Source organism: Anguilla rostrata, chromosome 18 (assembly GCF_018555375.3).
Source record: "Anguilla rostrata isolate EN2019 chromosome 18, ASM1855537v3, whole genome shotgun sequence".
Taxonomy (NCBI): domain Eukaryota; kingdom Metazoa; phylum Chordata; class Actinopteri; order Anguilliformes; family Anguillidae; genus Anguilla; species Anguilla rostrata.
This window is the reverse complement of record NC_057950.1, coordinates 18,934,411-18,956,782: the sequence shown is the minus strand read 5'-3', so window position 1 is coordinate 18,956,782 and position 22,372 is coordinate 18,934,411. Positions and strand designations below refer to the sequence as shown.

Genomic DNA, 22,372 nt, shown 5'->3' with positions numbered 1-22,372 from the left:
CTCCCTTTTGCTACAATGCTTATCCCACCCTTGTCTCAGTCCTTCCATTTTCATGTCAGGTGTCCACATATTTCTTACAGTGAACAATGCAAAGCTACAAGAAGTAGGAACTATTAAGCTTAATTAGCCAGTTATACCAGAAAAAAACAGTCTGCACAAACCCAAATTCATCCTCTGTGCAGCTGGGTCCATTGACAGTGAGTCACTGGCAAGGAATTTAGAGTAAAACAGTACGACAAATGTATTTTCCCAAGAGCTTGCTTCTGAACAGCCTGGCAGAGAAATATGGAATATTTGAATTGGACGCGGTGGAGCGGGAGAATGGGCTGGTGCAAATCAGTGGAGTACAACTGAGCAACTGACATCTGCTTCACTGCAAATAAACTGACAGTGATGAATCTACAGCTAATCCAGGAGTAATTGCTTTGCCAGAGATTAGTATTGAACTGAATATGGCACCCTAAAAATCCCTGTCGGTCACAAACTCTGCAGCAAGGCTATAATCATGAGAACAAGGTGATTTCCGAACTCAGAAGTTCACAAAACTCAAATCAGACTCAAGAAGCTCAGGGGGACTACATATTAAAATGTAATAGATTGTGGAATTTTAATCTATATGACTACTACTTCAATCCTTAACTAATTGTATTTCAGACTTTCAGTTCTATGGCTTGTTCTCTGCTCATTGTCATGGCTTTATGTGACATCACTGCCAGATCTGTGAATCTCTTCTCTGCAAAAGAAATACTTGGCGCCTTGTGCTGTACACTTGGGCAAACATCCAATTGAGCGAGTGAGGACGAATGGAATTTGACTTCAAAAAGTTCACTCACCAAACCTTTTCCGCGTCCACCAGTGGGGCTCTTTCATGGTGGTGAACCTCACGTCCGGGTGCATCTTCAGCCGGTCGAACAGGTCCGTGGTGCCGCACTTGGGCTGGCCGATGATGTAGAAGTAGGGCAGGCAGCGCAGTCGATAGCACCGCCCCCCCTGGTAGAACAAGTGCTCCCGGAAGGTCTTCCTCAGGACGTCGCACACCGCACGGAACCGGCGGGAGTAGCGGGCGTACAGGTTCTTCCCGTAGGGGTCCGCCGTCACGTTCCCCGCCTGCTCCTCGTACCAGCAGGGGTTCTTGATGTTCGGGAGGAATTTACGGGGTATGGCGGAAAACACCTGTGGAGATCATACGAGTGTGTTAAAAAAAAAAAACGGCTGAAATGGGCAAGGATGGTGTGTTTGCGGGTGTGTGTGTGTGGATGTGTGTGCATTGCAAGGCCAGTAAACGTATTGGGAAAATTGCTTCTAGTGAAAATCCTAAAGCAGACAGATTCAACACATATGTATTATATTTTTGTAACATTTATTATTATTATTACTACTATAGTGGCAGTGCTCATAAGCATAGCCATAGCTTTTGTGATAAACTTCTCCCCTCTGTAATGGAGACCAACAGCTCATAGCTTAGGGATGTTTAGAGCTCCACAGACCCCACAATGCCATCTGTCAGGTTCACAATGCCACATGACCTTCATTAAATGCAGGTGGCTTACCAAATTGAGCAGATTTATTACATGCCCCTTCTTTTTTGAGTTTAGGCCATTAGTTATTATAATAATAACTGTGTGCCATGTCTCTCATTCAGCTGCATAGCAGATAGATTCATGAAAAGAAAAAGAAGGAGAGAAATCTGAACATATACCTGTATGTGTGCCTGTTCAATTGTCCTTAAACCACTAATATCTAAATGCCAGAGAAGAGTTTTCCCAGAGCACACAAAAGACAAAAGAACAGTCTGGAAAATTACCACTTTTGCTAAATATGTATAAATCATACACAGACACATAGCGAGAGCGTTAAGATATCGAACATACAGAACATGTGAGTCAAGATGAGTTTAATGGTTGCTCTGGAAATGGCCATGTGTTTAAGAATCTGTCTGATAACGGTTTCTTTCTGGAAATGGTATTAGACCTGATAGGCTGAAAGATCCTTAGAAGAGATTATTCAGAAAACCGTGGCTGGTCTCTGCTATTAAATCAACCACAACATGAAAGCATCAAGTACACATATCAGTTTGCTGTATTATTAACATTCCTTTGCTGTTGCTGGTGTCATGTCTGAAACCTTTTTTAATCTAAGACATTGAATATAGTATTACAAAACTCACTGAGAAGAACTCATGAGATTTTGTTTCAGTGAGATTATTGCAATTGTGGGTTTGAAGATTTAGAGCACATTATGAACTCAATGAAATTCTGAGATTAGCTATATGGTTGGTTGACACCGTGGTTAAAATAAAGCGTGGCACATAATCTTCATATGAACTGAGGGGGAGCTTTCAAATGTCTGGAGTAACTACTTGTCTAGGTTGAGAATAAATATGTATCTGCCACAATCAGAGACATCTCACTGAGGGCTATACATCATGACAATTCAGGAAGAATTTCTTCAACTTTCAGTTCAGTACATGGACCCTACTATAAATGATAAGGGGGAGCATTGTGATTTTAATTATTCAGTGGTTGTGACTAAAATGATACTTGATATAGTAACTGTGGCTAAAATGACACAATGCAGCAATGTCAGATAATGGGAAGTAATGGAGCTGATTCAAATTGGTTTATATTGATATTTTGTATGCAGTTTTACAATGGATAGGTCATGCACACAAAATCCATCCAAAGACAGTGGCCTGTATTCAATCAAGTCAAAGTGTCAGTTTTTGTACTTCACAAACAAGTAATGTTTAATTTTAGTTATTGATAAACTCACCAAACTGTTTTGAAAATGTAATGAAATAATTAAGGATGGATCCTTCTCCATGTCCTTGCAATATCTCACCCAATCACTGTGTCAGGTAAAATAAAATTTAAAAAAATTCAGATTCTTAAATATGGCCAATTGATTAACTGAATAATTTCAGAACAGCACTTCTACCCTGATTCTCCTGACATTTGTCTGGATTCAATTCAGAATTTAAATTTAATAACTCAAAATTAACATCAATATTTTTTAGCAAGTTCAGCAATCTCTAAAATTGAAATCTATACTCATAGACAAAAACAAATAAACAAAAAATTCACACTCCAAAACACTCCCGTGTGGCAAATTGTGGACTAGGTCCTTTTCATGCTTCATAACCAATAAAAACACTCACATGTGGCTCACTGTGGATTAGGTCCTTCAGTTCTGGTACATGCCTGGAGCTGAACTTCACCTTGGACACTATGGTCTTCACCACCATTTTCATGCTGGCATAATCCCTGGGTGAGGTTAAGTTTAGGGGACACTGTCCTGGCCCGACAATAGTTCTGATCCGGTATGGAGAAGGGGTGAGCAGGAGCCCATTCTTCTCCCCAGTCAGGATGTAGGAGACCGTGATGAAGAACATCACCGTCAGCAGAAGGAGGAATCCGTACAGCCTGGCCCTTCCGAAGCACACCTGCAGACCCCAGTGACGAAACTGGTCCCTGTTCCCGTCCAGCACAGCCAGGGGGTCCATGGGACCATCCCTGAATGAGACGGGTCTCTTCCTGTGCTCCTCAGCCACTGAACTCAGCAGGCTGTACCAGTAGTCCATTAGGGTCATGTCTCCAAGACGAGGGACACGGTGGCCGTAGACAGTGGAACGTGGAAGACAGCATCTAGTTTAACCCAGCTTGCTTATCTGTAAAGCAAAAGACAGTTTGGGCAATAAGAGCTGAGGAGTACTTTTCCAGCCAAAAGGCTAAAAAACTTAACAATGAACCACAATGACACTATCACTGTCATTATTAAATCACAAATTTCCTTAACTCTATAATAAAAACGGAAGAAACTCTGATTACTTAAAACCTGTGTGCTGAAACTGCTTGGCAATTAAGACACATTTTGAAATTGCGGTTTACTTTTTAAGGGAAAAAAATGAACTAAGTAGCAAAATAAGATGAAACACCAGATGGGTGAAAGTCTCCTCTTGGAATCCTCATCATTTCTATCAATGGCTCAAACATATTAAATTTGAAAATGCATTAAAGAAAATGTAGTGTTTAAATGGAACTCATTAGAGGTGAAAAAATACACTCTTGGAAGACAACTACTACATCTACTGTAATAGGTACCCAAATACACAAATTAATGAGATCCACTAATTACAAAGTACTGCTTTTTAAATTTTTCCCTTGAGGATCAGCGATAAATAAAGACAAATATCTGCTCTCCATAAACTACAGATTAATTGTACAATTTTCGGCATACTACCATCTAAATAATTGCTTCTACAGCTTCCAAAAGCCTGGACACCTATACATTTAATAACTTTTCTTGTTTGCAAACTCGCTCGTCTACACTAAATACAGGTTTATATCAGGACTATTTCTTGTATTAAGGAGAAAAGGGTATCAAAATAAGAAAAAAAAATTGTAAATGTAAGAAAAATTGCACATACAATATACTGTAGATACATGTTCAGTTTTTGTACTATAAAGAAAACCCCATACTATGGTTAAGTATTGTAAACACCAGTATACCTGGGTATAGACATTAGGAACAGCTCAAGTGAAATTATTATATCAGACTAGCTAACTTGTTACAAAACAAGGTAGAGTAACAAGGTATTTATAACTTAATTCTGGTATATAGACTTACACTTGCCACCTTTTAGTGGGATTGCATATTGCATATTCAGGAGAATAAACTGCAAAACAACAAGACTGAGTAGGGATGAGCAAGGATCAAGGATCAAGAGAAAAAGGACTCGCAAATCCAGCTGTTGAGACTCATCTTGGCCTTATACTCTGAAAGTAATTAAAACAGGAAAGAGGAATTAAGACTGCACGTCTCCGGGACACAAGCGATTTTTGAACAGGGATAAACCAGCTGCTAGCCATGATCCACTTTCCCAGACTGGCTTCCGATCTGGCGTTACAGTACCGCCAGCTTTCTAGCACATATCCGTATAATTCTAAGCTTTTCCAATATCCATTTACATCATTCCAGATTTCTGGCAGCCAAAACTCTAAAGTCAGTAAATTATTTATCACTTCCCCAAGAATTCCTTCTTGAATGAATTCCTTGTTGATTTTGTTGTGGATTATGATATCACAACACCCAGTTAAACCTCTTTACATAATGCTACATTATAGCTTTTAATATGGCCATTGAGGCAAATATGTCTTTGTGTTAAATTAATTGTATTCAATATGTTTAGAACTACTAATGTTTGGTTGATGTATTCCAAAGCTCCAGACCTGAAATTGGATTAGAGTTCAATGACAAGTCATTTGCACGGTTAAATTAATTTGTGATTGGCTCTCCCTTTCCCTTCAATCTACATTCATGATTATGAGCAGAGCCAGACTTGTCTAAAGCATGTCACACGTCTCAATATGGGGAATTGATAAGGAGGGATCATTTCAGGTTGATATAGCAAAATGTATTTTGAGCCTTTTTCCACAGATACAGGGGCTGCATGAATCTCCTGCGTCAGATGTTGAGTCTGAAATTATTACAGGAGATGGTGTTGAGAGACCATGTGTTTAGTGAGAAAGTATCATTGGGTATGTTGAGTATGAAGGGTGTTTTGTCACTAGGTGTGTTTTATTTATATAGCACTTTTCAAACAGTGGTTTGCAAGTGCTTTACAAAATGGAAATAAATAAAAGAATTCAGAAATAAAGAAATTGAAAAATAATAGAATAATAGAAATGGAAAAATGATAAGAAGCAAAGTACATAAAATGGGAGAATGGTAAAATAAAAAACAAAATAAATACATCCAACATAAAATACATAATAATAAATGTACTAATTAAAAGCCAGCCTAAATTAGTGTGTTTTTAGCTGTGTTTTAAAACGGTCAAATCTGATATATTCTGGTAGAGTGTACCACAGCTTTGGGGCATAAAAACAAAAGGCTAACTCTCCACTTTGCTTATTCTTTACTTTTGGAATCTTTAGCAGACCAGTGCTGGAGGATCTATGGGCTCGATTGGGGACATCGAAGCAATCACTCATATATTTAGGTGCAAAGCTATTTAGTTCTTTACAAACAAGTAAAAGAACTTTAAAGTCAATGCTAAAAGACACAGGTAACCAATGCAGGGTAGCAAGAACTGTGGAAATGTGAGCTCTCATATTTGTCCTGGTCAGTATTCTTGCAGCTGCATTTTGAGCAAGCTGTAGTCTATCATTTGAATTTTTTGGAAGCCCCGCAATAAGAGCATTGCAGCAATCAAGTCTGCCTGTAATAATTACATGAATCAACCGCTCGGAATCTGACTGTGAGAGAGAAGGTCTTACTCTGGAAATGTTTCTCAAATGAAAAAATGCTGTTTTTGTCACTGAATTAATATGTGAATTCAAGCTCAGATCAGAGTCAAAAATGACCCCCAAGTTCTTTACTTTTGGTTTACTTTTTAACCCAAGAGGGCTCCGTTTATTTTATAATGACAGTTTACTATTGCATGAACCCTAATGAACTAAATGCAACACAAATGAAATGCTGTCTTGGAGAAGATATGCTGTAATGTGTATTACTACAAGGATTCTCAGCCTGCTGCCCCCTGTGGTCACTGGTGGTAGGTCTATACTGGGCATCTTTATACCATCAGTGGCTATAGTCTGTCCAAGTCCTCCATCGCACGCCAAGATCACAGTGATAGGCTCCGCCCATGCTGTAGAGAGGGGAGAAGACAAACATCAGACTCATGGGTAAACAGGCCTGCAGACCCATTTTTTCTGAGAAACCAGAGAGGAGCTCCACCAATCACAGAGCACATTGGCAATAAATAACAGAACAATACTGACAGTGATTGCTGGATACTCTCCAGCCATACTTCCAAGAACCCTTACAATATCCAGGGTCATCTAGCCAGAAGGTATCCACCAATTACTGTTCCCATTTTCCTCGTAGTGAACAACATGCTCTGCAATTGGTGGAGCTCCTCTCCGGCTTCCGTGTGATAACACACCTGTTCCAACCACATTTGATTATCCCAGCAGATATGCCAGGTCCATCCTCCAAAGACCCTACTGCGGCAATAGTCCGGGAGATAGATCTGTAACATTAAGGAATGTAAAGTTACCTTCTTCCCACATCTGCATGTGAAACATAGCTCTTAAAAAAAAAAAAATGCAGTCTGGTTGTCATGGTTTTGGCTGATGCCACCATTTCTTTTCCTTCCTGCGCCTTTTCTTCAGTTATTACGGCCATTGGTTTTTTCATGCACCTTTTCTTCAGTTATTACGGCCATTGAGTTGATTGAATTATACACGTGCAAATTTCCTTTTACAATTTGCACCTGTTGGTGTTCTATTTAAACCCTGAGCAAGCCGATAAGCTTTGCTTCAGTGTCACTTATGTTGCACGAAAGCCGGTATTCTGTCAAGCGAGGTAAAGGTAAAGGTATAGGATTGAGTTGCGATATTGGATTGTTGTGGCTATAAAATTAGCACAACAGTCTTTAGCTTTTTTAGATTGTTGGCAACAAGTTAGTGCCACAATCTAAGCTCAGTATTCTTTCTTTAGGGTTTTACTTTTTCAGCCTCGGTTCGAGGTCTGTTTTCTTTGAGTTGCCCCGTTTTCTGCTCCGGCAGTTTTGTTTTATTTTCATACTCCTTAAGCTTTAGTTCTTTTTTACCCAGTACGTGGGTTGTGTAGAGCTTTTCTTTGGGATACTCTCCCTAAGGAGTATTGTTTTCCTTTCCCTTGTCTCTTGAGACTTTGTGGCTATTTTACCTCTGGTTAATAGCTTAAAGAACCCCCCTGTTCAGTCGCGGTTGGTCTCCCAAAACTCCAACTCCCTCACACTGGTGAGTCCAGCAAACTCCACAATTAGGTTGCCGAGCCATGTTTATTAAGAAAAAAACAACAGTTATATTTATTTGTAATTCAAAGTTAAAGACAAATTATGAATACACATTATGTTGCAGCAGACTTCCCCTCAGCAAAGCTTATTGATCTTACTATCAATACCACTGCATGGCATCTACAAACCGTGCAGTTACAGTAAATCAGGTAGTGCTGGAACAAAGTGATTGGACAATCTATCCCATAATTAATGGTTGAGAGCAAAAAAGTTTTTTCTTTTTCTACATAAAACATCAAAGAGAACAGAATATGCATTACACACTCAATGAGGTAGTGGTTGTTAAATTTTCATAAAGTCATTAAAAATGCAGCGCAACAAGCATCACAAAAGTTCACATGAGTGTGGATAGGGATTTTCATCTCATGCAAAGTATTACGCCATGAGTGTTTCATGTTAATATGTCAAGGCAGAAGCTTATTTATTTATTTATTTATTTATTTATTCTGTATCTGACATTCCATCAAAAAGTTAAATGGCATTATACCTTTCAACAGGCAATCGCATCCAGAAAGACTTGAATTTATACATACAGCACATTTACGCAGCTGAATATTTACTGAGGGAATTCAGGTTAAGTACCTTGATTAAGGGCAGCAGCCCAGCTGGGAACCTCTGAGTTGCTAGCCCATTTCCCTAACCACTATACTGTACTGTCACTCTATAGCGCTGAGGGAAATGTCTCTCCCATGTGCATCAAGCCCATTGAGTATGCACACAACATTCATTCATTTGCAACTGTGAAGCTGTCATCCCAGGTGCACCAAAATGCCTGGCTGCCCTTCGCCCATATAGACCGCTCCCTGTTCATTTCAGACATGTCTGAGACTCATTTGACTGTCACTAGTTCATTTATCCCTGCGTCTCCGTGCCAACAGAACATGTGGCACACAACCCACAGAGAACAACACTTGGCAACTTGTCCCTACAGTGAAGACATCAAAGAATTGGGTGTCAGTAAACAGGCGTTCTTTGAATACCCTTAAACAGAGCTACACAGCTGATTTAGACATCCAATATATCCATACAGCTATTGTACGTATGTACACCTGCTGTTCTGTGTAATAACCAAGAGACAAAAACATTCTCTCTGTCTTTGTCTATATATATAGGTTATATTTATTATTTATTTTTAAAATATTACCTAACCCAAAACCTTCTACACCCTTCTGATCAGTGCACCACAGTGATATGAGACTAGCTATGACAAACTAGAAAAGTCCATGCAACAGGTCATACTCAGACACAAAATTAGTTTGAACTGCACTGTGTGCAACAGACCTACTAGAAGACCTCTACCAAGGAAGTATGCAATCAGACATGTATTTGCTAACAGTACAGATGACAATGTAACAATTTTAATGAACAGGAGTCTTCTCAGCCCTTTTGATAATACAGTGTATTGTCCGGCTCATATCCAATTCATTACATATAAATAAGCAAAATATTTTAATCTGTTTGATTAACAGTGAAACACAGAATCAGTTATGACGCATTATACATGTCACAGATTATAGGTGTCCGTATTCAAGACATAGTTTATGATTCTACACAGTACATGTGCTCAGGAAAGTCCATACCATCAAATGTATATGATATTAACTAACTTTTATTCAGCTCTGTGGAAATAATTGTAACAAGCATTTGCTCTACCAGAATTGATTTGCCTCCTTTCATTTGATTAATGGCTTTCACAGTCTGATTAATGTGTATTAATGTGCGATTTTTCACAAAAGGTTGTTTTGGGTAGTTTTTTATTTATAATTTTTTATAGATCACCAGCACTGAATTGTTGTGCCATTGGTTATGAAAACGTGAATACCCATTTGGTATCATATGGTAGCTCCACCCACTGATTCTTACATCACTACCACAAAATCTTCAAAACAACTAGCTTACCTAAGAAAAATCTCAAACCACATTCTATTTTGAGAAAAACCTGGCCAAGAATCAATTACCATTAAGCGTTTTAAGCCCTGGAGAAAAGATGACAAATGAAAATAACATTATGGCTGACATTATGTCTGTTCAAGGACTATTGCTTATAATTACAATATTTCCGAGCAATGAGGTATAATGGGGCTGAATATTAAGACAGCATTTATTGTAATATGGCTGCAACTTATATCATCAACATGGTACTGTCTAACTTTATTATCTACCCTGCGAATGACCTGCGGACTCCTCCTTTATAATGAAAGCAGTCCTTTCATGTGATGATTCACAGCACAATATATATATATTCAGTACCTTCCTTCCCCAAATGAAAATCACACAGATCGCCTCGGTTTTGGTGCAACCCATTCCTTTGGCTCTGATATAGCATTATAGAGCAGGGCTGTGTATACTTGCAAGTGTGGCAGTGAGATTAAAAGCTTCTTTGATGAGTGAAAATGGAACGCTCTGTGAGATTGTCCCTGGTGAAGCCCATCAAACCAACGGAAGCGCTCCAGAACATTAAAAACCCATTCCAGCTCTTTGACTCACACACACCAGAACAAACTGTTTCTGGGGTCAAGGCACAGAGACCTCAAGCATGCGGGGCTGGAAGTAGAGAGCGGAAAAAACATTACAAATAAAATGCTCTCTGTGTCTTAACATTTGAATTGTTTACCACTACGGTGGGAAGTAAACAATCTGAGCCAACATCTGGCTGGCCAGAAACGCAGTTCCCACACAGGGACGTTGGCCCAGCATTGTGGTTCAGCACAGCATGGGATGCAGGTAGAGAGATATCTGAAGCAGGCAGAGATTACTGTGACTATGCTGGAGTGGGAATCCCCCGATTTAATGGTATAAATCCGGGTTCAACATCCTCTCACAGGTGGCTGTGAATGATTAGCCACAGGCCACAGTGGAGAGGGGAATTCCAATGAACATTAAAAGAGTAGCTGCATGTATCACTAGTACTATTGTCGTTATCTCGAGTATTACGTCATTTATCCCAAGTATTAAGTGCATTTATCCCCAGTAACAATGACAATATTAATTTATATACAGAGCCGTGAAAAAAAGTTTGTTCCTTTCCTGATTTCCTCTATCATTGCATATTTGTCACACTGAATGGTTTCAGATCTTAAGACAAAATGTAATATTAGACAAAGGGAACCTGAGTAAATGCAAAGCACATTTAAAAAATAATTTCATTTATTTTGTTAAAGTTATCAAACACCCTTAGTTACTAAATCAACCAATTAATTACATTTAATTGATAATTAGATTCAGCTGATTGGACAAAGCTAGGCTTGACTGCGGCAAGCCCTGCTGAAGTTTTGGAGTGTGTTTGATAACTGTTTTAATAATCATTTAAAAATGTATTTTGTGTTTACTCAGGTTCCCTTGTCTAATATTACATTTTGTCTAAATATCTGCAGCCATTGAAACCTGGCCTGGCATGCTTACTATTCATGTGATTATGTCCCAGCACATTCTGTGCACGGTGTTCCCTCGCATTACTGCGCACAGCTGATGTCCTGGCAATCCAGTCATCACTTTTTGAGATAGGCCTATATTGATCAAAAATCGAAAGTTTGGCCTGATGATGGTGCTAGTGGAAAGCCCATGGGGTCACCAAAAACAATAGGTTTCTTATTCTTGAATGTTCATGAATGTTCACAGCAAGTTTCATGGCAATCTGACCATTACTTTTCCAGATACGTCAGTCACAAGTTGACAGCCAAACACATGGATAGACATCCTTGGCGGAGGTAAAAATCTGTCATAAAGCTCACATGAAAAGAGGCGGGGAAAAGAAACATCTCCAGGCCAGTGTGTCATATCAATCCAAATTTCATTACACATTGTATCTGACAGAGCAGGCCATAACTCTTGTGCTATGATGTGTTTAGCCATAACATGCAATACTCTGAACCTCACAGACTTTCTCGATGGCATGCATACTGCAGTGCTGTATATGGCTACTTTAGCAGTTCTGAACTTGCAGCCATGAGGCTATCAGCAGCATGCATCATGCTGCATACATCACGCCAGCCCTGTCAGCCAGATTCAATATTTAGCCTGGACTGGATACACTCCTGTGTCATTTGCGCGTCTAATCCATCAGCTCTGTCACAGAGCGCAGGCACGCAAGGCCGCCTTCTCATCAAGCCCGCGCTCTTCTCTCTTTCCCTCTGCGCACAGGAGGAGGAAGTCGGACGGCGACCTGGTCAGAAAAACCGCCAAGTCTAACCTTGAACCGCGAGCCGACCCCGAGGGGGACCGGGAGTCCGACCTACTCCCCCTGTCACTGCACCGCTTCCATCACTGTCAGGGGGCCAGGAGCCCCGTCCCGTCCATGGAAATGATGCCCGCGGATCGGGCAGGAGAAAGGCTGGTTCAGCACTTTTCTCCAGCACTTATCTTTTATTCATTTAATATTATCATTTCTTACTCTGGCAGATGCCTTGTGCTGGGCCCATCTCAGGCAGATTAGTTCTTCCGAAGGCGGCACGTCAATGTGGAAAAGTAATGGTTAAAATGAAATCAGTAATTGCAATAGCAGAGGCACACTGTGCCGCACACTGATCAGTAGCTGAGACTACAACACACTAAAGCACTTTCCACCTACAAATAAAAGACTGTTTAAGCAGCTCAAGCTTGTGTGGGGACATACTACTGCACCCTATTGGAGTTACTCTATCAGATGGACTCTGTCAGAGTTCATTAAACACTGAATACTTCATTGTGTGCTTTAGCACTTCATTTGCACAAGACTGGAGTGTGCTTCTCATCTATATGATTTAGAGATGGACTTTAATTTACATCAGTCCTTTGAGAAGATTTATAATCACAGGATTAATGTTTTATTCAGTGATTCAGAACTGACAGATCCAGGGAAAAAATATATTTTGCCCTTCAGCCAGTTCAACAATTCTTACTAAATTACAATGGTTATCCAACTACAGTATTCAAGCAAAAAAAAATGTAGTTACACGAGCAAAATATTAAATGCTCTAAAGCTATGGTTGATTTTTTTCATGGTAATGGAAGGATAAAATGGTAATGTAAGGACAGCACTAAGAAATAAATTATACTGATGAGAGGAAAACAAAGATGAGCAGGTTTCTGCCTCATTATTCCAGGACACGCTGCTTTTAAAACACAATGAACTGTGCTGACAAAAATGAAATGAACTGAGTCAAAATGCATTCACCGTTTCTTAAACTCAGCAAGATCAAAACCATAAACACGCTCCATTTTCACACAGAAGAGCTTCACAGACAAAACTTGAACCATCTAGTCCTCCTCTCCACCAGTGTCACAATCAACCAACCCTACACAACCATGAAATGTATCACACAAATACACTAAACAAATTGAATAGGCTAAACAATGTACTTTACCGATATGAATCACGAAAATGATCACATATTTGTTTGGCATTCTGGCTGACTGGAGCAGACAGCCATGTCAGTCACCCATACGCTGCTCTGACAGACAGCTAGCCCACAGCTCCAGTCACAAGGGAGGGTGAAAAACACAGGTAGATAATAAAATTGGGGTGAAAGGGGCAGATTTGCCTCCTTATGACTAATGTATGAGAACTCCATTAATGAAAAGGCCAAAGGTGAGATTCAGCCACCCCCAGCTGCCCCCAAATCTTTAAAATCCAACTCATGAGTCCCAGCTATGACTTAGATCCACCTCTGAAGCCCTCTTTCCATTTGCTACTGCGTTAATCTGTTTCTGCCTTCTGCAGATTCCAGAAAGCCTCTTAAAAGGCAAGCTTCAGCAGTATTCTGCATACAAAGCAAGGCTCTAGGATTTCTAAATGAAGCTCTGAAAAGGTAAAGGTAAATTATTCTACTCACTGTTGTCATCGTTCCTTTATTCATTTGATCTATTGTGTTTGCCTTCTTTAGCTTCAGCTTCACTGTATGGTATGCTATATTATGGATTCATATCATGGATTCTTTTTTATGGTTTGATTGAGACCGCACTTGACTTGCATAATAATAATAATGATAATAACAGACTGGATTTAAATAGAATCTTTCACACCATGATCCACCATGATTTCGTAAGTTATGATTATAATGAGAAGTGTTTTTGCCTCCATGGTGCATCTTTATAGATACATTATTGCCAGGGTTGTGCCTGTCTGTCTGTCTGTCTGTATGTATGTATGTATGTCTGTATGTATGTATGTATGTATGTATGCATGTATGTAGCCTATGTCTGTCTGCCTGTTTGTTTCAAAGTGGTAAACAGAAAAATGAAGAAACTAAGGTAAAGAGGGAGAAATTATTTGCAGTTACACTCATTTACACATAAATAACACCCAAAGGCTCCCCAATAAGGCAGTTGTAAAGCTACAGTACATTGAGCTACACTTTACTGGGCACACGTGGCCCACAACCAGAATTCAATCAACTTGATTAAAAAGTTTACCTTCATTACTCAAAACGAACATGACCAAGTCATATTCAGGTTTTTTTTTTTTTTTTTTTACTAAAAAAAAAGTGGGAATCACTTTGTAATATTTTTGGTTACAGCGGTGTAATAGAGCGGTAATATCCACTGTATAAATTATTTAATATACATGGTTAAGTTTTAGTCCAATTTAATGCATGAATGAGTAAAAGACCATTCGGTTACCAGTTGTCATGATTAGGGCCATTACACTCTCTTTGGCTCTTTGGCTTATCGCCATAGGGGAACGCTTTTAGGTCCTTTATGAAATACTCTGTGGTAGGTGTGAAAAGTTTAACAGTTTGCAGACTGGGCCATTTGCTCTACGATGTTCAACCCTTGAACTAGATAGGGTTTCCCCTACAGAGTCACAGAGGAGCTTTTTGGAACCCTTTATTCTGAGAATGTATGGTACTGCAGGACAGGTGAGATACACTTTTACCTGTGTGCCTGTCTTCTCTATCCTATACACCTGTATACATCTGCTATCTGATACATAATGACGCTGCCTGCGTCTGTTGCAAAGTTCAGATCCACCATCCTGTGATTCATGCACATTCAGACTAGAAAAACAACTGATAACAAATCTTAGAGTGGACATGTTTTCCATTTGAATTTTCTCAGGAACACAACGTGTGTCACCTTCGAGAGAAATACGGGCTGTGTAAAACCTCAGGACTGAGGGAGGAGAAACACGGTGGGGGGGAGAGGGTAGTGCACAGGAATGCTATTTTTCTTCACAGGACGATATTTCGTCAGAAGGCGTATATTTAAAAGATGCTTCTCTCTCGGCAGTATGACAGTTGTATATTTTGGAATCACAGAGTGTTTCTGCTCATTTAACCAGCTGAGTTTTTGGACACTTTTTGTGCATCCCACTAAAAATAACAACAGCAAAACAAATCAGCCAGCAAAGGACCATCTGTTGTGTAAACAGCCATTGGGACAGTCCTTGTAGAATTCAATCAGCTAATCAACTCTGAAATAGCCATACAGAGGATGTTGTCCCCCCCCCCTTTTGCTAATACTGGAGATATGATCGCATGCATTTCAACATGAATTGTGTTTTGAGATGACCATGAGATGACCATTGTATAATCACTGTTTACGCTTCATAGACATGCAGCTGTGAACTGCCCGTGCCAAATAAACACATGAACAATAACCCACCACATACCAAATTCATTATTAATTCTTCATAAAATGTTTGAATAAAACGCACTTTTATAACCAGACTGGCTAAATGAGAAGAATAATCTCCACAGTAAAGGCCTATTTATCAAATGAAAAAAGACTGTGATCACAAATGGCCATTTGGGTCACTGAGAGGACAGCTAGGCTGAACACATAACATGGCCTGTTGTGAGTTGTATGAGCGCAAACATGCACACAGAGGAGCTTCTCAGTGTGCCCCACTGACTGCTGGGAGTCACAAAGCTGCTAATGACAGCGGTCCAAAGCCACATCTGTCCTTTCTGACACATGCTCAAGCCAGAACCAAATGCAAAATCACCCCACCAATGAAACCATTAATAGGAAATTTTCAGCTGGGCTGATGACTGCAAATAAAAGACTGTACGTTGCCTTTGATGAAACCAATAACACAGGTTTATTTCACTGTATAGGATGAATGCCGGTTCCTTACATGCGGTCTCACTCCATGAGAGGCCCGTACACAGGGAACATGCTTATTTCGTTGATAATTTACAGACCACCACCCGAGTAAGCAGTCCCAGCTACCAAAACCATTTCACAGATGCAAACAAAACAGCGATTTAGGACACTAGCTCTTGGAACATTGCGACTTCATTGATTTGCACAGATGCAAAAGTCAACAGACAGATTCTTCAGTATTCAGTCTTAATGGCAGAAGAATGTAGCCCATTGATTGGACGCATAGAAATGCTTCTTTGCAAGCTTTCAGTGAATGGGTCTAAACAGTGATTTTTGTTGTTCTTCATACTATGCTGGACCACAGACGATTTCTACAAGACATGTAACATAGATCCCTAAGCTAGAACAGTGTAGGAATACAACAGGTGACAATACATGTCACAGCATTTGAAGGAAGGTCTACTGAATACATTCTTTCAACAATTAATTAAACCTACACCATATCTTCTTTTTTTCCCCTTTAATTTCAATGATCATGGTTATTACAGTCTGGTAAGAAATGAAAATATTTTCTACCTTTGCAGAGTTCTCAAGCAGTCCAATAAACCAGTTTTGTTTCATTAAACTATTTTATTTTTATTTTTTGTAATTCCATGCTGAAACTCATCATGCAGCAGTTGTCCTCATAAAATATATTCATTTTATCACAATGCAAGAGATAAATACAGTACTACTTGAAGAGCAGGGTTTACAATAGTAGGTCAAATAAGCCGAAGTACAGGCAATGGCAGGCTGCACTTCTTTTCCACATAAATTATGTGTTATTGTGTGAGATCATTTGAGCCAAAATGTCTCTCCACAGACACACAGTATTACACTTCACATTGTGCGAAACTACAGGGGCCCATTTTAAAATGGTACGTTTTTTTTACATCTGTAGCTAGCACCAAATCAATCCTGCTCTGAAGAGAACGGGATGCACAGTGCATGCAGCCGGTTATCCAGCAGCCCTTGAATGTCGGAAATTGTGAATTAGTGAAATTTATAACCCAACAGGCGGCTCCCCCGGTTTCCTATCGGAGGCAGAGAAACAGCCCAGCAGGCGGTACAAGAGTGGGGCAGTGCTGGAACATTCCGCACGACACTCCGCAACACAGTGTTCCGAAGCACAGAACTTCAGTTAGCAAAAGTCAAACACCCCTTAATCTCTATCCTAATAATCAAGTCTCGTTGGATATGAAATCATAATGAGAAAGAAATCATGTTTTCAGCTGGGGAGGCTGAACGACTGATACAGCTGAGAGAGAGTGCAAGGGGAGGAGCTCAAGTTAACGAGAATGGAAAGTCAACAGTGTGCATTATATCTAAATCTTATTTTGACAACAAAATGTGCCCTGTTTTGTTTTTATCATAAATTCCTAGTGGTGCAGCACTGTTTACCAGAGCACATGTGATGCATTGCTTCAGTAATTATTCCAATAAATTAATAAATGTGGAAACAAAATAGATGAAATATTAATATAAAATGACAGGGAAGTGTGGACACATTTTCATTGTGAGGAGAAAAGTAATGGAGTAGTCGTTCCACAGTCTACATCCAAATCCTCAGAATATGAATGTAGGCAAAAACAAACAAGAAAATGGATGAAATAGAAATACTAACATAAAGCAAAGCCACAAAAGCACATGGAGTCTCAGGGGACTGTGCGGGATCTTACACATGATTAACTGCTGCAGTCATGCACCCGTCTGCCCCTGCGAATCACAAGGCCAGGCCTTGCGTGTGGAAGCCTGTATCAAAAGGCAGGGAAATAAAAATATTTTTAGAAAAACATGGCCAACTTGACAGGTTTTCAGTTGTTTCTTTGAGGAGGGGGGGAGGGACAATGTAATTGGAGCATTAGTGCTTCAGATTTTAGCCACAGCAGTCCCCAGAGGTTCGGGTCAAGGCGGTCTATTAGGGGAGACGTCTGGAGGACAGATGCTGTCGAAGGCGACGCTCCTGGCAGCCGCTTCCTGCAGTTTCTGCTGACCTAAGGAGACATTCTGCAGTGATGGTGACACTGTAACATACCGTCACCAGTGAGCATGCTGGGTGGCTCACCTCTGTTTTTTTCTTCTTTTGCTTTTGCTCCCGAGACATTTCTCAACATCTTGGACAGAAGGTCCTTCTGCCTGTCCGCTTGATATTTCAAGCTAAAGGTCAAATCACCCCTCGGGGAGCAGTATTGAGTGTTCGTAAAGCTGCATGTGTGTAAAAGTAGCACAAGCCGCCTTTCAAAGTTTAGGGCTACCCCCTTTAATCAGTTCATCTTCTGTACTTACCACTATAAGACCGGGGGTGTCTTATCCCAGTGGTGTACAATGCAGTCTTATCCAAGAAGGGTAGTGTGGGCTATCTTCCCTCTCGCCAATCACTGAAAAGCCTGATTCAGCCCATCAAGGTCTTGACTGAAGGCCATGGTGAGTTAATGAGTTAAAAGAGGGGATTCATTGAAAGCCCATTCCTATACTGGCTCACCTTTGACAAGACTGAATACTCCGGTGCTAAGCTGTCTACTGGCTAGCTCACCTATGACACGGCTGGCAAACTTTTGCTTTTCATGCTGAGAAAGTAGTTTTACATCATCGGTAATGGAGTCATCCACAGTGACACTCTGCTGCCAATCCTCTATAATTCAACAGGCTCAGAATAAGAGCATCTGCCAAATGAGTGTTATGTGCAAATATACGACTCATGTCAATGTCCAGAAAGTTTAGACAGAATTCCCTTTAGTGTTCAGCCCCAAAGCAATTTGTGAGACAAATGAGAAAGTTACAGATATTTCTTTTAAATGAAGAAAGAAAAGAAGCCATTTGTCTTTCTCAATTCTTAAGAAATATTGCTCTTGGTTTGCAAAGACAGCAAGGGTAGAGTGTTCTTTTTTTCTCTTGTTAGCAATGATTCTTCATTCTTCATGTCTCTGATCAGCTTGAGCTCATGAAATGACACTTGTGGACTATAGTGCACCTCTGTAACCCATTTGGATGTCCCCAGGCCTAAATCAAAGTTTCCCTGTCCTGTTTACAACCTGTGCTGAAATATCCTCCATGTTTTCATTGTGAAGAGCTCAAATAGTGAGATATGCATCGGACATATTTCAACATACTGACTGTAGACGGGTAAAAGGTGCAATGCTCCCTTAAGAAAATATACAAATATTCTTAAAAATATGATGTTTGGGTAACCCTGTCACCCATTATATAAGATACTGGTCACCAGGCTAAGGCTAGGCTGATTTCCATGCTTTTAATACAGAAATTATTTATTTATTTATTTTTACAAGCGAATGTGACACATTTTACCTATACGTTGTCTGCCTAAAATATATACAAGGGTATTATTCAACGTACATATTTATATGGCAATACATTTGCATTGTGTAAGGGCCACGGCCTGGTGGGTGAGAGTAAGAAGCAGAACCCCTTGATGAGGAAGGAGTGGTCATCACGGTGGTCTTTCATAAGTTCCTCTGGCGCGACTGCCAGACCCCCTCTGCCACCCCCACCCATTCACAGAGCTCCTTTGCACATCCTCAGAGATAAATCATCAGAGACAAGCTAATACTCTCTGAGCAAAGTCTCTCCTTTCCTTCTCTCCCCAGGGGTACAATGTGACATCTGTTTTCTGTGTATTTCTCCTTCTTGAGGCAGCTTGAGTTACTGGATAATTCTGGACAATTTAGTGGTGTAGGTTGAGCACAGGAAAGATTCCACTGCTAATGAGCACAGGTAGAGCACAGGGAAGATTCTATTGCAAATGAACACAGGGAGAGCGCAGGGAAGATTATACTGCTAATGAACAAAGGTAGAGCACAGGGAAGATTCTACTGCTAATGAACACAGGGAGAGCGCAGGGAAGATTCTACTGCTAATGAACACAGGTAGAGCCCACAGAAGATTCTACTGCTAATGAGCACAGGGAGAGCGCAGGGAAGATTCTACTGCTAATGAACACAGGGAGAGCGCAGGGAAGATTCTACAGCTAATGAGCACAGGTAGAGCCCACAGAAGATTCTACTGCTAATGAGCACAGGTAGAGCACAGGAAAGATTCTCTATGCTTGTTGTCATGTGAGTACTGCAATTCACTCTGGTGAACAAGTGCTATGATGTCATTAAATATGTATCTGATTGATTGCCAGGCTATGTAATCAAGTGTTGTCCGTGTATTTATGATAACGGAATGCTTTCTGATTTCATAATGAAAGGACTGTTAGACTGCCTACACCATATCGGAATATTTATAAGGAGGGACTGCACTCAATCAAATTCTCTGACAGCGGTCTAAATGGATGAATGAAACTCAGTTTAACAATACTGTTGCCTAACTGAGTTTCATAGCAGTGCATTTATCAAGATACGCAATATGGGAGTCATAAAGGCACGGGTTACCTCAGTGAAGATATTAAAAGACATTACGATTGCATCAAGCCTTTATCAGTTTATGACTGCACCTCTGCTTACTTATATTATTTCTGAATCCATGAAAATTTAGATTTGTGGCTATCCAAAAGGAGATATATCCTGTCAACATAAGTAATTCTTTGTTTTAAATTATCACCGCATCACTGTGTTTCCGGCAAGAGTGCAATTCTGCCTTTTATCCTGTGTGGCACATTGGAAAATTGCTAAAAAGAAAAAAAGAAGCAACAAAAAATAAAAACAATTACTGTTGTTCATTAGGGCCCCGAGGGCCTCGTTTTGTATTGTATTGTTTGTATTGCTGTTTTTATAAGTACCTTCCATCCTGGTGATGGATAAAGACATAACAAACTGCATTAACACACTCAGAGCCTCAGAGCTTGATCACTTTTGGCTCATTAATCAGCCAGACCGACAGCTGGGGAGGGGGACTAGTTGACAGGAGGTGTTGGCAGTGGGTGGAGTCAGCTTTCGAGGGAGGAGCCACAGGGGCGAGGGCCGAACAACTGCGCTTAGCAACCCATCGCAAAATTACAACATCACACACAGGGCTATATTTCTAGCTACCATTCACATGCCTAGCCATTTGCCAATACCCGTTAGTGTAATAAATTATATGTTTTTTATTTTGCACAGTCACATATATATATCGCTGTATATAAGTATCTTTATTGTTGTTATTGTCGCTGCTCTCGTTAGTAATTTCCTTAAGTTAAGCACTTCCTTTAAATTTATTTGCTGGATAATGGTAGCTTTGACCAACTTGAAAAGCCACCAAGCTAGCTGTGACTAAATAATGTTTGCAGCAGTGTTTGTTGTTCGCAAAAGTATGACATTGATTAGAAAGCTGCATTGGAATTCAGTGGATCTAGTGCTGTTTAAGAGAGAAATGTGTCCAGATAAAAACATCCAAGTTTCAAATGCCAGTTTAAATCACACTGTGACTGGGACGGTTATGTCAAACTCCCATTCATTTTCACCATAGAAAAACTACCCTTTGATCAGGAGATCCATATATTGGTAAAGGTTTTACTCTGTGTTACGTCAGACACCTGAAGCTCATTAGTAATGACAGGGCTTCATCATAGAAGCCACCACCTGCAAGGCTCTGTCAGACGCACTCTCACCCCTCTGAACTCCTCTTCCGGAAGGATCTGAAGTGTGATGTCACACACGGCACACAAAGCTTTCCACTGCCTTCCATGCACCTTCTTCAAACACCTGCGCCTGTCTAATGGTGATGGGCTATTAGCAGCAAAGCAGGCTGCCAGAGCAACAGAGTTAGAAATGCAATACTGCCACAAATAACAGCCATGCATTTGAACTGGTCCTGAATTTTCCAGATGTGAAATTCTAACTCAACAAATTCAAGGCAACAAATAAAATATATCACGTACGACAAATAAAACGCAAGCTTACATTTATTACTCAAAGTAAAAAGCCCCATAATTAGTACACTCAAAGCCCTTTAATTAATTATGTCTGAACAGTGAATTTCTGCTGGTAATCTTATTTTAAGAATAATAGCTTTCTTGTACCCAGCAGCACCACATTGAAAGGGTTATCTCTGACACTCTGGAAAGAGTCTCTTTATTTGTTTTACTCCTAAATTCATGATTCTTGCATTTTAATTGGAGCCTTAATGACAGGAAAATGCATTGGGAGCAAGACAGTTTAGATAAAGCTGTTTGCTCTGGGGGTGTTCTGGGAGCAGAGACAAACAGGAGGACATGGCGAACAGGGAGGGGAGCCCACTGCACACTCATTAGAGAACTCCCACTCGAGGAAGCTTAGTATGCTGGGAAGATAAACTCCACAACACAAGGACAGTCTCTGGACAATGAACCCTCCCCTATCACTCCCCCAACACACACACACACATACACACACACCATAATGAGCAACAGCTCTGAGAAAAGGTCAAGACCACAAACTTTGTGTAACACCGCGTTTGGGAAGAGTCTTTGCAGTTCCAGAAACTGGCAAGTTTCACTGCGTGATTCACGCAATCATTACACAATTTTCATATTTGAGCTAA

General features: G+C 40.2%; 1 protein-coding gene across 7 annotated transcripts in view; it reads right to left on the bottom strand.

Annotated features, from left to right (window-relative positions):
* Positions 1–22,372, bottom strand: part of LOC135245294 (carbohydrate sulfotransferase 15-like) — a 78,761-nt gene that overhangs the window by 12,505 nt on the left and 43,884 nt on the right. For 3 of the 7 annotated variants that reach the window (XM_064318260.1, XM_064318257.1, XM_064318261.1), the window contains exons 2-5: positions 6,950–7,036; positions 6,584–6,652; positions 3,158–3,667; positions 834–1,173 (exon numbers count right to left, since the gene is read on the bottom strand). In XM_064318260.1, the coding sequence (XP_064174330.1) occupies positions 834–1,173; positions 3,158–3,589 (772 nt within the window). In that variant the 5' untranslated portion in view covers positions 3,590–3,667; positions 6,584–6,652; positions 6,950–7,036. Of the gene's footprint in view, positions 1–833; positions 1,174–3,157; positions 3,668–6,515; positions 6,653–6,949; positions 7,037–17,589; positions 17,663–22,372 lie in introns of all 7 variants that reach the window. The other 4 variants (XM_064318259.1, XM_064318258.1, XM_064318263.1 and 1 more) reach the window with 4 other exon arrangements.